The 15,587-nt window shown below is 39.8% G+C and overlaps 3 protein-coding genes across 6 annotated transcripts in view; 2 read left to right on the forward strand and 1 right to left on the reverse strand.

Moving 5' to 3' along the window:
• Nucleotides 1–1,913: 1,913 nt before the first annotated feature.
• pabpn1l (PABPN1 like, cytoplasmic) lies at nucleotides 1,914–7,995 on the forward strand. Its single transcript, XM_027133035.2, has 7 exons — nucleotides 1,914–2,249; nucleotides 3,580–3,694; nucleotides 3,828–3,895; nucleotides 4,639–4,745; nucleotides 4,824–4,911; nucleotides 6,728–6,867; nucleotides 7,572–7,995. The coding sequence occupies exons 1-7, from the start codon at nucleotides 2,184–2,186 to the stop codon at nucleotides 7,609–7,611; spliced, it is 624 nt and encodes a 207-aa protein (XP_026988836.1). The 5' UTR covers nucleotides 1,914–2,183; the 3' UTR covers nucleotides 7,612–7,995.
• Nucleotides 7,996–11,101, reverse strand: trappc2l (trafficking protein particle complex subunit 2L). Its single transcript, XM_027133036.2, has 5 exons — nucleotides 10,953–11,101; nucleotides 9,190–9,362; nucleotides 8,588–8,675; nucleotides 8,239–8,318; nucleotides 7,996–8,153 (listed from the first exon to the last, which is right to left on the reverse strand). Exons 1-5 carry the CDS (start codon nucleotides 10,983–10,985, stop codon nucleotides 8,108–8,110), a joined length of 420 nt encoding a protein of 139 aa, XP_026988837.1. The 5' UTR covers nucleotides 10,986–11,101; the 3' UTR covers nucleotides 7,996–8,107.
• galns (galactosamine (N-acetyl)-6-sulfatase) overlaps nucleotides 11,049–15,587 on the forward strand; it is a 30,524-nt gene continuing 25,985 nt past the window's right edge. For 2 of the 4 annotated variants that reach the window (XM_047822281.1, XM_027133034.2), the window contains exons 1-4: nucleotides 11,049–11,405; nucleotides 12,330–12,453; nucleotides 14,571–14,645; nucleotides 15,471–15,573. In XM_047822281.1, the coding sequence (XP_047678237.1) occupies nucleotides 11,286–11,405; nucleotides 12,330–12,453; nucleotides 14,571–14,645; nucleotides 15,471–15,573 (422 nt within the window). In that variant the 5' untranslated portion in view covers nucleotides 11,049–11,285. Of the gene's footprint in view, nucleotides 11,406–11,941; nucleotides 12,113–12,329; nucleotides 12,454–14,570; nucleotides 14,646–15,470; nucleotides 15,574–15,587 lie in introns of those variants that run through there. The other 2 variants (XM_047822293.1, XM_047822285.1) reach the window with 2 other exon arrangements.

Consider the following 15,587-nt stretch of genomic DNA (forward strand, 5'->3'; position numbering starts at 1 on the left):
GGTAATTATTCTGTTCTGAATAGTGTTGCAGTGTTATATTACCAATCACTGACTGAAATGAACTCTAATGTACAGATAAAATGTCCTTAACTAAAAAAAAAAAATCATTCTCTGTAAGATCTATGTAGCAGGGATCAGGAGCCATATTTTATTTAATTTTATTTAATTTTATTTATTTATTTGTTTATTTATTTTCCAGTGTTCAGCGAAACCTTTAAAATCTGTAAATCTCCAGCCATTTCTTCCTCACCACTAATGAGCTACGATTGTGCATCATATAATAATAGTACATAAATCGTATAAAAGAACAATAGCTTTAGTGTCACTTCACTGTAACAGCACACTGGAGACTCCTTTTATAAACGTTAAAATCATTTCTCCTGTAGAAAGCTTCACCATATTAAGAATGAGCTATTACTATAGAAAAGGTATAGTATAAATATAGTATAAGATATGTAGCTGTTATTAATCTGTGATTTAGTGTACAAATTATTGTCAAAGCTGCATGATACAAAAAATGTATCAACACTTTCTGACCGGTCAGAATTGAGGAGTCACCATATAACAGGAAATAATAATAATGTGCTCTGCATCTACCGTTTATTATGTAGGTTAATAACCAACCAGAAGAAAGGAGAGGCAGCGGAGGACAAAAAGGGACCACAGAGCGGGCAAAGGGGAAACGGAGGGAAGGCAAAGGGGAGGAGAAAGAAGAAAGGGAGGAAAGAGAAAGAAACAAGCGACCCACCCAACCAGCGAGCGAGCGAGCGAGCGAGCGAGCGAGCGAGCGAGCGAGCGAGCGAGCGAGCGAGCGAGCGAGCGAGCGAGCGCCCCACGCGAGCGAGCGAGCGAGCGAGCGAGCGAGCGAGCGAGCGAGCGAGCGAGCGAGCGAGCGAGCGAGCGAGAGCCCCACGCGAGCGAGCGAGCGCAGCGAGCGAGCGAGCGAGCGAGCGAGCGAGCGAGCGAGCGAGCGAGCGAGCGCCCCACGCGAGAGAGCGCCCACGCGAGCGAGCGAGCGAGCGAGCGAGCGCGAGCGAGCGAGCGAGCGAGCGAGCGAGCGAGCGAGCGAGCGAGCGAGCGAGAGAGCGCCCCACGCGAGAGAGCGCCCCACGCGAGCGAGCGAGCGAGCGAGCGAGCGAGCGAGCGAGCGAGCGAGCGAGCGAGCGAGCGAGCGAGCGAGCGAGCGAGCGCCCCACGCGAGCGAGCGAGCGAGCGAGCGAGCGAGCGAGCGAGCGAGCGAGCGAGCGAGCGAGCGCCCCACGCGAGCGAGCGAGCGAGCGAGCGAGCGAGCTGAGCTAGCGAGCGAGCGAGCGAGCTGAGAGCGAGCGAGCGAGCGAGCGCCCCACGCGAGCGAGCGAGCGAGCGAGCGAGCGAGCGAGCGAGCGAGCGAGCGAGCGAGCTATCGAGCGAGCTAGCGAGCGCCCCACGCGAGGATCGAGCTAGCGAGCTAGCGATCTGCGAGCGAGCGAGCGAGCGAGCGAGCGACAGCGAGCGATCTCCCCACTCTCCCCACGCGAGCTGATCGAGCGAAGCTATCTATCTATCTATCTATCTATCTATATCCCCACTCTATCTATCTATCTATCTATCTATCTATCTATCTATCTATCTATCTATCTATCTATCTATAGAAAGCCACGCCCCCTCTGCTATTGAATTTAAGTAAGCTTTATGGTCTCATCCTGGTTTTCCTCCCCAGCTATTAGATGTATTTTATCATGTTTACAGACATGTTCGTCTTTTAACTCCTTCAGTAATGAAATATGTGTGAATTTTCAAGGCAGGTGAGTTGCAGGTGAGCTCATTAAAGGTGAACCGCCTCCATTTACTCTGTAGACTCTCTCGGGTTGCGTCCCAAACCGCTGACTACACTCGCACTACCTACTGTTTTCATATTCATTAGTAAGACATAGATGGATTTGAGATGTAACCATGGCGACCTGTGACCCCTATTAAGTACTTTAAGGTGCAGGTTTGGACGCGGCCTTTCCCCCCCAAGTAACTTTAGACGTAAAAAAAATCTTTGCGTTAAATATTTCCTTCAGTCCCACTTACTATTCCGTAGGGCTGTTTGGTGACTTGTTCAATAAAAAGGCTTATTTGCGGGGTTCAGACTGATGAAGAAGCATTAAACGCTGTTCTGAAGGTGAGAATGATTATTGGACATTAGCTCGGGATCTAAAATGGCGGAACAAATTTACGACATTAAAGGAGCTCTCAACTCCGGAAGTCAGTTCACTGAGGACCCGGTAAGTTTCTCGCTTTATTCATCCATGTGAATGTGTAGATAATCTTTAGAGCATATTTCTTTAGTGCATATTCGTTAACACCAATTAAGACAATATAATTAACCAATTTAGACAGTTGTCTAGCGTCTCTGCAGAAAACCAAGCTTTTTTTTCATCTATTTTTAATTTGTTTTTTTACTTTTTATTTTTATTAATTGTATTATTTTTTTATTTATCTGTCTATTTAGTTGTTTATTTTTTAGGATGAAAAAATTCAATTAGAATTAATAAAATATAAAATTTCCCCTGTCAGGAGTCCATCTTGGTTCAAATCTAGAGTGTATATATAAGGGTGTATTTATTGAGCTGGATCTTGATTAAACCCAATATAACCACAGATGTGTATAAGGACTTATCTGTTTCCTTGCAAATATTTAAAAATGATTATAATTCCAGATGTGAATTGTAATCTTCGTTTGAGTCACTGAATCTCTAGTAAACTGTGTTCCCACAAGGTGAGCACCAGACTCCTGTAGGCCTCCATTAAAAAAAAAAAAAATCATCAATCCCATCCAGAATCATGGCTCACCTGTTAATGGATTTGTTTCAACTCAAATCGTTCCCATGAATCTAAACCAAGACATGTTTGCTTTGGTATTTTTGATTGTATCGGAGTATAAATTGAAGGAATTTGTGCATTTTTTCTGGAAAATATTATTAACCTCATTCAGATCTTCAGTAATATCAGGCAGATTTGTTGATGTGGTTTAGGACAAATTCATTATTTGATATTCTATATTTAAAATGATTTAACGTTTGTTCTGCCCTACGTTTGAAGGCAGTATTTTTTTTTTTACCAGAAATCTGGAATTAAGAAAGTTAATGCTTGTAGTTGTAGCTCCACTTTGAACAATTACTGCAATTACAAAGTATATGTGTGAAATTCTGCATCTTAAGCGCAAGTCTATTTCAGTTTGTATGTCTGAGTAGATTTATGAAGCAGATTTCAGTTCAGAAAACATGGCTGATTAAGTACCAGATTTGGAGGAAAAACCTCATTCTTTAGTAGAGTAATTGTTCACCAATAAATTTTTTTTAGAGGCCACTTTTAAAACATTTTTTCCCAGTGTCATATTTAAAAAAAAAAAAAAAAAAATAGTTTTAACAAGACATCCATGTGTCCATCTGCTTACTTAGAAGCCAGCTACAAAGACTTCCATGCTTCCATAATTAAACCTCCAGGATTCCATTACAACAGAACCCTGGAGCTCCGTGCATATAATTCTATGTAAAATAAGTGTAAGAGATGAGCCTGGAGATCATGCTGTAATTTTTGCTTTTTATACCTCAGGAGTTGGAGGCGATCAAGGTGCGGGTGATGGAGATGGAGGAAGAAGAGGAGGAGAAGCTGAGGGAAGCACAGTACTGTTCAGACAAGCCATATACTTATGGCCCTCTACAGACAGGTGAGGTAAAGCCGTCCGCTTTGTCATCACTTCCCAAACCAGGCTGTGCTGCACTCCCGTGTGGGCTTTGGGAAAGGAAGGTGATGATTGTTTAACCTGTAATCATTCTGGATTATGACGTCTGTGTCCTCAGGACTTTTCTACAGTATGACACCTGAGGAGAGGATAGACGCTGACAGCAGATCCGTCTATGTGGGGAACGTAAGCCATGTTTTATTAAAGATTTGTTCAGTTTGCCATGTGGTAAATATTTGCTGTAAAACAGGCGCCTTATTATATATGATTATTGGATTGTTCATTCATTTGCCCTTTATTTCAGTCAAGTGATTGTTAAGCATAGCAGCACAGTAGTAAATGTTGTAGATGTAAAACTTTTATCGAATACATTTTGTATTGATTGAAAATCAGCACCAAACCAGAAACATGACTCCAAAATTGGTAACTTAAAATACATTCACTATCCACTTTATTGGGAAATTTATGCGGGTCAAGCTGCAATTCATCCGGTTTAAGCTGCCATGAAGGATATCGTAGGTTTTACCACGCTTTACAACCACCACCAGCAGAAAAGCATCTCCACACGCACAAACCATTGAACTTTTGAGGTACACCCACAGAACCCCCCATCAGGTTCCATTTTTGTCAACCAAGGACAAGAATCTGAGGATATCATCCCTGGTCTTTCTCCTATTCACAGTAGTCACACACGCGAATCTAAAGGCACCATATGTTTTCTATAAACTAATAGGGTTCTATTCCAGCAAAACACTTAGACAAATTTATCTCCATTTACATAAAAAATAAACTAAGTTTAAACTATTTTTTTAGATTTTAGCTAAAACTAAATTGCACCACAATTGTTTAATAGATAGTCTGTGCCATAGAAAGGCTCTAAGATTCAAGTTTTTAATAAACCCCAATCGCTCTGTTTTAATTGGACACAGGTGGATTATGGGACGACTGCAGATGAGCTGGAGATCTACTTCAACGGCTGTGGTCACGTGAACAGGGTCACTATTCTTTGTGACAAATTCACTGGCCATCCAAAAGGGTGAGGGCAGGTTTCGATTAGCTTGTATCAGTGTATCAGCCATCGCTTGAGTCGACGTTGCTCTGCTCTTCTTCTTAGGTTTGCATACATCGAGTTCTCTGATAGAGAGTCGGTGAGGATGGCCATGGCTTTGGATGAAACCTTGTTCAGAGGACGAATCCTTAAGGTGAGACTGAAGTGTAAATGTTGTATTCATTGGTTCTCATCATAGCTGCATCCGGACAAACTTGATGCAGCACACACAAAGTTCACTTTGGTGTAACTGGTGCTTTGATTTGATTTGCATTTATCCTCAGAAAGTATAGCATAAGTCAGTGAATTGTGTACTAAAGTTTACGTACGAATAGCATTTCTTGTCATTTGTAAGTGGAAATCGGATGCACAGACTTGGGTCTCCAGGCAAGTAGTAGACTCCGTTATGTACCACAACCTCTCCACAAAGCTCTGACCTGGATATGAAGTTTTGAGCTTTTTAAAGACACTTGGACATCATTTCATGGTTGTTTAATAATTACTAGTCAACACTAAAAGCATGTCATAGCCAGCTTGAGGTGTTGCAGATTCTTTGCTACAGTACATTCATTCTTCATGCACATCAGTGAGCTTTGGCCCCCTGAGACCCCAACTCTGTGACCGTTTCTCTTTCCACGGACCACTTTTTGTAGGTACTAACCACCGCATTCCAGGAACGTCTGACAAGACCTGCAGTTTTGGAGATGCTCTGATCCAGTTGTCTAGCCATCAGTTTCATTCTTGTTAGTCACTCGGATACTTGCACTTACACAATTTTCCTGCTTCCATCACATCAATTTCAACAACTGAGTGATTTGGGTTTTATTTTTTTTTATTTTTTTACAGTGGCACCTGTCAAGGGGTGGGATAACATAAATCTGATCTATTCAGTCATTTAGATAAGCTGCAACATAAGTGGAGTTCATATTACCTGCTACTTACTAAAGTTGATGCACTGTTGGTTTTGTTGATGCACTGTTCGTATGACCTTTTCACCCATCAGATACGGATTTGTTCATAAGAAATCCTGGGCGCTGAATTCTGTGATCATTTCTACACAACTTTGATTCCTAAGAGCCACCGAGCTAATATTTTAAGCAGGGATGAAGTTCTAGCCTTTGATGCTGTCCATCCCACAACAGTTGTGGCCTCACACTTGTCAAAAATCATTGTTTGCATAATGCTGGAATTGTGTTGTGACTCAGCTAACGTTAAATCCGATTGGTCAGAAGATGTTGATGCGTTTTCAGTAAGAAAAGCTCTGACAGTAGATCCAGCTGCACTCAAACATCGTTTCTGTAGCAACTGGACCTTGAATAGTGGACGTGCCACTTCTAAGGTGTACCATTTTATGAAAGGACGAATTTCAATAATTCAAATCCTAATTTGCGCAAAATTCGTAGTTATAGGAAAATTGCTTTGGGGATAGAAGCACATTTGATTATTTTCCTATAACAGCAAAGTTTTTCAAGTGTTCAATTTTTTTTTACTTTCTCATTTTGTTCAAGACGGAAAACATTTTTTTAAAACCCCTCCAGTACTTCAGTTCAGAAGCAGTTTATTGTTTAATATTGTTTACAATTTATCCCATACACACGTATGTGTCGGTAAAGGAACGGGGCTTCAGGATTGTTGTGCACCACACAGCAAAATACTTACCTACATACTGTAATGAACACAACAACTGCAACCGGTACAATGGGCAGAATGTAAAGAAAAATCCAGATAAGAATTGTGATCCAGTACTCTGACAGAACAGCCAGATAGGATGCTGTAAGTTTTAAGTGTGATGGTACGTTTTAAAATAAGACATTATCTCCCGGGTTTTCACTTTACTTGAGATGAAGCATTTGCTTGTAAATCTACCAACGTGATAATGTGCCAAAGAGATGGAGAAATATGTTATGTAAACGTGAGAAAGTAAGCACGTTAACTGATAGTCGTACTGTTTGTTGTGTGTTATGTAACAGGTCTTACCTAAACGTACCAATATGCCAGGCATCAGCAGCACAGACAGAGGGTTCGCGCGAGGGGGACGTTTCCGAGGCCGAGGAGTCAGAGCTTCCCGGTTCCACAACGGCTTGCAGGGCAGATTCCGCGGCTTTATCCGGTCAGTGCTCCACACATCATGCTGAAGATTAATATGCAGGATTTTTCTTCACTCATTTAATTCTAAGTTTAATTAACACCTTATAATACTGCAGCGATTGCTGTCACTCCATACGAAGGCAGTTTTGCATGTGTCCTCTATAGGTGACACCTTTTCAACAATTATTTATAATTGCAAAACTTTAACACTTTGTGACTTGTACTGCGATTAAAAGGACCAAAAGTTATATTAACTTAGCTGAAATGTTTTAATCGAAGACCTTTTTAGTATGCAGTGTCTGCATTTAATCTAACTGTCACCACTTTAGCACTGCAAAAACATTTAACATGTCTTGGCTGAGTAACTATCCATTATGTAAAAAAAAAAAAAGCATAAAGAAAACACGCAAGACCATAAAGCTCAGGCTTCCACACCAGCAAGTTTTGCCATCGAATCTGCTCTCAGCCTGCAGTCCATTCAGATATTGTATCAAAGGTGGGGAAAATTACCTTGCTAGCCTATTTAAAAAGAATGAATACATTTAATTTTATGTTTTCTAATGGTTGCTTCGATTCATTTCGGTCATTGCCTTTTAAATTGACGCACACATCCAAATCCTCTCATTACACCTTTTGTGCCTAGTCAGAAATCACACACACACACACCAGATGAAATGAGTCCAGTTTGCAGCAGTTTTTCAACTCTAGTTGTGTGTTCTGTTTCAGGGGAAGTGGAAGAGCCCAGCCTTGGTACATTTCCTACTGACAGAATGAAGAGTGTTTTAGTTTTATTGTTTTTCTTTTGGAAGCACTTATGGGTGCTGACTGTTCAGTGCTGTTCCTTTCCTGCCTTTAATGGACTCTCAGCCTACACATCGATTTTCATAGTTACATTTTAAGTGCATATATAAATATATATTTTTGTATGGCTTCTCATATTTTGCCTGATTTAGAGCCTGAACGATGAAAACTTGATTTACACCGATGACATTATTTTATTTCTATTTTTTATAATGTCCTTTCTGTAAAATGAGCTGGTTGAAGGCTGGAGTGCCTTTGAATTTCAGTATTTTTTTTTTGTCTAATTTTCTATCTCCGTTTAATGTGAATCATTTGACAGGAAAAATAAATAAAATAATTTGCTCTCGTGTACCAGCGTTATTCATCAGTTTATTAAATGAAAATATTTTACTTCATACAACAAACATATAAACAAATGCACGAAAGGACACAAACTTCTGTATGTACAGTGGAGTTCAGCTTCAGCTGGACGGCACCATCATGGCTGACACTGTGCTGTCAAAAGCCCTGCAATTAGAGAGAACAATGATTAGCGATTATTTTTATGCAAATGAAGGCCAGCAATGACTAGATATTGTCCAGCACTTCTTACTTGGACTGAATTGGATCTCCAGGGTTGTAAAAGGGATTGCACATGATATCTGTGAAGGAGTTGTGCAATTTTCTGAACATCTGTGGAGAAGATTGATTTCTATTGTAGGTTATTCTGATGCAGTAACACACAACCAGGAGTAAGAAAAATGTTCATTACAAATACGGTTTCTTTTGCATCTAAAAGTTAAGGTTCTTTAGTGTAATTGAAGAGATTCAGTTTCAGAGAGAGAATTCATTTACTGTTGTGCTTAAAAGTCTAACAGCATTATCTGTGGAATTTGAACTCCATGTTTCTCACTGGTGCAAAACCATAACCACTATTACATCACCGGGAAATGGCAACTTACGCTTCGTATCTCGTTGTCTCTCAGTGACGTGTTTGACGAGTCTACGACGATCACAAACTTGACTTTGGAGTTGGTCACGTAGCCATATCTGGTGTAACAGTTAAGCTTGATCGATCTTTTCCAGTCAGGCTTTTCTTATTTATATATAATCTAAGACAAACCATTCCTTTGGCCACAGAATCTGGCCAAACTACTGATGTGTATGAAATATAAACGTTCAGCCCTACATGTACCACCTGTTAAACTACTGAACCATCACTGTAGGATCCGATATCTGTTGCTCAGTGTGCTTTCTGTGGGAAAGCACGGATTTAACAAGAGAGAAGGTGAACATTGTGATTGGTCACGAGGAAGCTTACAATAGCTTTACCCCTCCTAGTTACCCCAAGGGGAAGAAATTGTGGTGATGTCCCTGTAAATAATAGCTGTTATTCAGTAATTGTATTGTGTCAACAAGACTGAGGTTAAATTCAACAGAAAGCAATCAGGGGTTCGGAAATCTGTTCAGTGCCATGACCCGAGCTTTCACTATTCATACACTCAAAATAGCCTGAACTGCAGGAAATCAGTAGTTCCTGAAAGACATTGCATCAGAAGGATACACTTTGTAGTCTTCTGTAGGGTAGAGCAGTCCCAGGTAGAGCTCTCGCTGATCAGCCATCACTTTACCAACGGCAGAGATCTTCTCCTCCACTACGTCCAGCGAAGTGTGCACTGTGTAGTGGAATTTCAGCTCACTCTGTGTCGGAACGCTCCGGATGTACAGAGGGTAATTCTGCAGGAACAAGGTTGCAATTAATTCCACGACTGAATCATACAAACCGAAACTGTCGTGCTTATTGTGAGGATGTTCGAACTAAAATGCGACAGAGCTCTGATTTCAGGATTGTAGCAGAAACTTAAGAGTAAGCAGGTGCCACTAGTTAGTCTGAGATCTTTATGTTGTGTGTTGTGAACAACGTCAACTTGTACATTATAGCTGCTGAGTTGAGAGAGCAGGTTCAGTCGGCCCATCACCAGTGTGAAAATCTGATGATCAGCACTGATCCCAACGGCCGATCACTGAGCAGCATTCTTTCCGAATGCCCAAACAGTGACCACCAATGTTTCTCAAAGTCCAATCAGAAGCAGCAGCGGTTTTTATTTGTCACATTACAAATTTGTCACAGCAAACAATGAAAGGTGGTTAACTATGGCAACATGGAGGTGCTGGGGACTGAATCCCGTCTTTCTGATCTTCTGACCCAGAGCCTTATCCATTTAGCCAATCACTAATCACCAATGTTCCCAATGACCAATCGCAGATCAGTGTTTCTCAATGGCCAATCAATAACCATAATTGTTTTGTCCCCATTATTTTACATTCTACACTGCAATATTTATAAGTAATAATAATAGCAAGATACTCAATATATAATCAATCTCTTAATCACTTCTTTTCCAGACTCCTCACTGCCACTACTTCATTTAGTTGTGTTCTTGATAGAAATTCCACATTTTTAAAACTGTAGGTTAGATTGTGGTGCCATAACCGAATACACCTTCTGATAAATAACTACATAAGATATAATCTGTTTTCTTTTCTGAAAAAAAAAAGTATTGAAATCAGTAATAAACTCAAACCGACTGTAAAAAAAAAAAAAAACAGTGCCCCAGTGCTGTTCAATGCACTCCAACTGCCTATGCCTTTATAATTTAAATTATAAAATAGGAAGTACAGGTAGAATAAGACCCTGATCATACCCAAAATATACTGAGACTTTGTACTGTGTGTTTATTTATTTATTACAAATTCTGCCTCTAAATATCTATGTCAATATGTTTTAATGTAAACAATTATAACATTTATCACCATTCTTAATCATATTAAAGTCAGATACAAGCCTGAAGATAAAGCCAGTTTTAAGGAAGATCCGCTACTTTATATGAAGTGGTAGCCTAGTGGTTAAGGTGCTGGACTTAATCAGAAGGTTGTGAGTTCGAATCCCACATCCACCAAGCTGCCACTGCTGGGCACATAATATAATAATAAAATCATCGTCCTCCCTTTAGCTTGATGGGCTTAATTCCCTCAATAGAGTCTCTAGTATCCATCAAGTGCACAACATAAGTCACTGATACAGGTAAAGATCGCCGCATTAAACCCTATGTAGTGTCCTTTAGAGTAAAAGCAAATAATCCTTAGCTTTTAGCATTTAGCTATCATAAACACACGCTAAATAACACAGGAACCAGTCGGTACATAAAGCGAACGAATTGACGTTCGAGGCATTAACAGCTTTAGTCATTCATTCATTCATACTAATGTTCACGTTTGTTGTTACACGATAAACGTGAAATAAAGTAAAGATACATTTTCGTTTACCTCTTTAGCTATAACAGCTACGCACACCGCCATGTTGGAATTACGTCATGTGACAGAGCGTCACGTCATGTGACACTAGTACAGGGGTAGTTTTCTTTTGATTTGATTTTAGCCATGTAGCTTTCTACCGTGCCACTTTTTTTTATTGCGTCTGTTTTATTGTTTGCCTTTAGTTAGTACGTTTACACAGCGACATATATATGTCAAGACAGACCGTTAAAGCAAACTGTAGACATGTTTTTGAATCATTGTGGCTCACATGACTCATGTGTCACACATCAAGAGCTTCCTTAAAGTGTGCAGTCAGTTAGAACAGGACACTATAAACAATAAATGGAGACCCGAAGTCAGCTGAGTTACTCCTTTCTCCTGTTTTGGACCGTGTGTTTTATTGGGACTGTGGAGACCCACAATGTTTCGACTCCAAATATGATCATAATGCTTATGGATGATGTAAGACTCAACAACCTCCAGTCATTTTTAATTTACTTGTGTATTAAAGCTGTGTCTGCGTTTATTTGTGCTTTGTGGATTTCTACTGTGTGTTAGAAAAAAAAGTGCGTTTTGCAGCTTTTCTCCAATTTTATTATTCTTATAATTGGACTAGCTTTAACATTATACTGTATCTGTCTGATAAATAGCTCCCACTGACTGGTGTCCTTGTTGTTACAGTGTTTATAAACTCTTTTCAGATGGACAGATTTGCATATTAAATTGAATCGTGACCTTCTGCATATCAAAAAACTTTTGCTGGTGATGAAGCTGCAGAAACGACAAAAATACTGATCAGTGATTGGTTGTTAGGGAACAATACTGATCAGTGATTGGTTGTTAGGGAACAATACTGATCAGTGATTGGTTGTTAGGGAACAATGCTGATTAGTGATTGGTTGTTAGTGATCACTGCTGATCAATGATTGGTTGTTGGGAACAATTCTGTTAAGTGATTGTTGTGGTACAGTGCTGAATGATTAGTTGTTGGGAGCAATGCTGCTCAGTGATTTGTATTTCGGGAACAATGCTGTTCAGTGATTGTTGTGGTACAGTGCTGATCAGTGAATAGTTGTTGGGAGCAATGCTGATCAGTGATTGGTTGTTGGGGAACAACGCTGTTCAGAGATTAGTTGTTCTGTATGTACGCTCTTACGAGCACAATTAAAGTAAAGTATTACACGTTTTATGTTACACTTTCTTAATGTGTGCATATATACAAGATTGCTGCAAAGTTATTTGACCAGAACTGGTTATATTGATTGATAGGCTTATTATTATACTAAAATATACAAAATAAAAGACAATAAATAATAATATATGCACACAAAAAAATTTGCATCTGATTGAAATCTCTTTCTTCTTTTTCATGATGTTCTCTTTCAGATGGGATGGGGTGATCTTGGTGTATTTGGTGAGCCCTCTAAAGAAACTCCAAATCTGGATATGATGGCCACTCAGGGGATGCTGTTCCCCAACTTCTACGCTGCAAATCCTCTCTGTTCTCCATGTATGTATTTTCATGTGCTGTGCTTGACTTTTACGTTTCTCATGGAATGCAGGCCGTGCCTCAAAAAAAAAAAAAAAAAAAACAGCCATAGAAATCTGCACAGCTGGAATTTACATGTTGGCTGTATACATCTTTAACCTGCTTACCGTGGGATTCTTTACTTGTATAAATATGTGGATATATTGCACTGTTATGTGTTCACTGGATATGTTGAATGGAAGTTTTCTGGTGACTACGACTCGTCACCAAAGATTTTTAGCATGTTGGAGATCAGTGGAGTAGTTCTTATTCACTACTGGACTGTTATCAAATGCAAGGTTTAGTATGAGTGATGGCTTTTAGATTTAAGATCTAAAATTGCCATAACCTCTAAAAATACAGTACAGACCAAAAGTTTGGACACACCTTCTCATTCAAAGAGTTTTCTTTATTTTCATGACTATGAAAATTGTAGATTCACACCAAAGGCATCAAAACTATGAATTAACACGTGGAATTATATACGTACAAATATGAAATATGTGAAATATATGAAATATATGAAAATATGTCACATTCTAGGTTCTTCAAAGTAGCCACCTTTTGCTTTGATTACTGCTTTGCACACTCTTGGCATTCTCTTGATGAGCTTCAACAGGTAGTCACCTGAAATGGTCTTCCAACAGTCTTGAAGGAGTTCCCAGAGATGCTTAGCACTTGTTGGCCCTTTTGCCTTCACTCTGCGGTCCAGCTCACCTCAAACCATCTCGATTGGGTTCAGGTCCTGTGACTGTGGAGGCCAGGTCATCTGGCGCAGCACCCCATCACTTTCCTTCATGGTCAAATAGCCCTTACACAGCCTGGAGGTGTGTTTGGGGTCACTGTCCTGTTGAAAAGGTGGTGTGTCCAAACTTTTGGAAGGTGTGTCCAAAATTTTGGTCTGTACTGTACATATGCATCAACATGTTCTGTGCAAAAGAAATTAGATTAGTATGTAGGCTCAATACAGAATTTGATCGGATTCATTATTTATGAACTGGTTTTTCCTCTAATATCTGATCCAGGTTTTTCCTGGAATCTCTATTTATTCATTTTCATCAGAGCATCGATTTGCACCGCCCTCCTGGTGTTGGAGTTAAAAAAAACAGTTAAACCAGACGATGTGTGTTCTGCAGAGGACGTGTCCTGTTTATTGTAGAAAAGATAGTCGCAGATCATGTGTTGCTGTATAACTGCATTAGCTCATGTGGACAAACAGTGATCTTGTGTGTCAAAACCTTGATCTCTGAAGGTACTGCGTTAACGCCGTCTACTTCTAGAGATTTTTTGTCTTGAAATAATATCGGGCTGAAAAACAGGCGTGAAGGGTTTCCTTCTAATATACGATTCATGTGCTAATTTTATAGGTTTTTTAATGGATGTGTTAAAGCTAAAAGTATCCCAGACGGTTCTTTTGAATTGGTCAGTTTATTACACACTCCTGAATGAAAACTTCAGGCAGTGAGAGAGAGAGAGAGAGAGAGAGAGAGAGAGAGAGAGAGGCAGGAAGACAGAACTCATTATGATAATGTGGTTAATGCTCCCTTTATTGAAATGTGCAAATGGCCCATAATTTGGGAATTTGAAAGAACCTTTAATGCATAAGATGTACCATTAGCCCATTTTCAGTTGTAATTAATATTTAAGCAAATAAGGTGTAATCGATTGTTAATCCGGTCAGTGTGAGATGAGGGCGCCTGGAGGACATCTCCTGCTCTGTACCTAGTGTTCTGCATTAGTGCACTAGAGACAGCCTTCTGCCTCCAAGCCTTAATAAACATTTTAATCACGTACTAGATAAGAAGAAGGCCGGCTAATCACGATATGCACGATGAGGACATATTAAGGATGTCTTTACTTTTGTCTTTCTCTTTGTAAACGAGGTTTGCATGTTAATTGTGTGAATTTTAAACCTGGAACTGAATTTCTCTGGAGGAAAATCTTACCTTTCAATCACTTTTTATTTATTTATTTATTATTTGGTGTAGCATGCAAGTCTCGGTAGTAATATATTTCCTTCATGCTTGAAGTGCTTTTGATGATTGATGGCACATTTCACATGTTCTCACTGAAATGTCTTTAATTCCTGAATTCTCCAGCCAGAGCCGCGTTGCTCACCGGCCGTCTTCCAATCAGGAATGGATTCTACACCACCAACGCACATGCCAGGAACGGTACGTCCTACACTGGCTATCACATATAGAATAAAACACAACATCCAGAAATCATTTATATCTCTTATACCACAGCGATGTGCTCATTGTTGCATTATTGGTTGTGCTGTGTGTTAGTAGTTTGATGCTGGCTTCTGTTATCACTTATGTTATAACAGCTGTAATCAGGTGCTCACTCAGCTGAGCTGTCTCTTACAGTATATCTCTGAGAAGAGCTTGTCATGTTACCCTCTGACCTGAAGACTTGCTGTGTCTGAATACCTGTTTAATCAGTTTATTTGTAATCTCAGCCAAAAAAAAATGGTACCCGATTAGGGATTAATTAATTGGTATTGTATTAGAAAGAATGCGTTTATTGTTTTCCAGCGTTAACTTCATCTAACTAGTCAGAACTGAACATCTGACAGTACTGTGTATTGTATAATCAGTCCCTTCAGGATCTCGCAGAGTTTTTTTGTGATTTGTTGAGACCAAAAATGTCTGATTATGCTGCAACTTTTTCAAAATTTGTGATGCAACTTGACTTCCTGTCCTCTTTTTATTCTCTGGAAAACATCTTGAATCGGTGAAAAAGGTTTCTTTTTTAAACTCCTACCATAAGATGCGTATATAATTACTTTCTATGACAGCTGTGCTCATGTTGACACACATCTTCACAACATACATTCAGCCAAAGCCCTCGTTAAATCATGTCCCTTGACACGTCTTGCCTCAAATCTGCAAAAATCTCAATCTCACAAAGTATCACAATAACCACAATCGCAATATCACAAAATCCTGGAAGAATGTCCGTTTACTGAACCTTGCGTCGTGTATTTCACACAGCTTACACACCCCAAGAGGTCGTGGGAGGAATTACAAAAGACGAGATCCTGTTGCCTCAGATCTTGAAGAAACAAGGCTATGTCAGCAAGATTGTTGGCAAGTGGTGAGTTTCTCTGT

Source organism: Tachysurus fulvidraco, chromosome 1 (assembly GCF_022655615.1).
Source record: "Tachysurus fulvidraco isolate hzauxx_2018 chromosome 1, HZAU_PFXX_2.0, whole genome shotgun sequence".
Classification (NCBI taxonomy): Eukaryota; Metazoa; Chordata; class Actinopteri; order Siluriformes; family Bagridae; genus Tachysurus; species Tachysurus fulvidraco.

Coding starts and splice junctions, on each gene's coding strand:
- pabpn1l (XM_027133035.2), top strand. CDS start 2,184: ATGGCGGAACAAATTTACGACATTAAAGGAGCTCTCAACTCCGGAAGT. Junction 3,695..3,827: donor TTATGGCCCTCTACAGACAG/GTGAGGTAAAGC, acceptor CTGTGTCCTCAG/GACTTTTCTACAGTATGACA. Junction 6,868..7,571: donor AGATTCCGCGGCTTTATCCG/GTCAGTGCTCCA, acceptor GTTCTGTTTCAG/GGGAAGTGGAAGAGCCCAGC.
- trappc2l (XM_027133036.2), bottom strand. CDS start 10,985: ATGGCGGTGTGCGTAGCTGTTATAGCTAAAGAG. Junction 9,363..10,952: donor TAGCTGTTATAGCTAAAGAG/GTAAACGAAAAT, acceptor TTGTTCCTGCAG/AATTACCCTCTGTACATCCG. Junction 8,154..8,238: donor GGAGATCCAATTCAGTCCAA/GTAAGAAGTGCT, acceptor CTCTAATTGCAG/GGCTTTTGACAGCACAGTGT.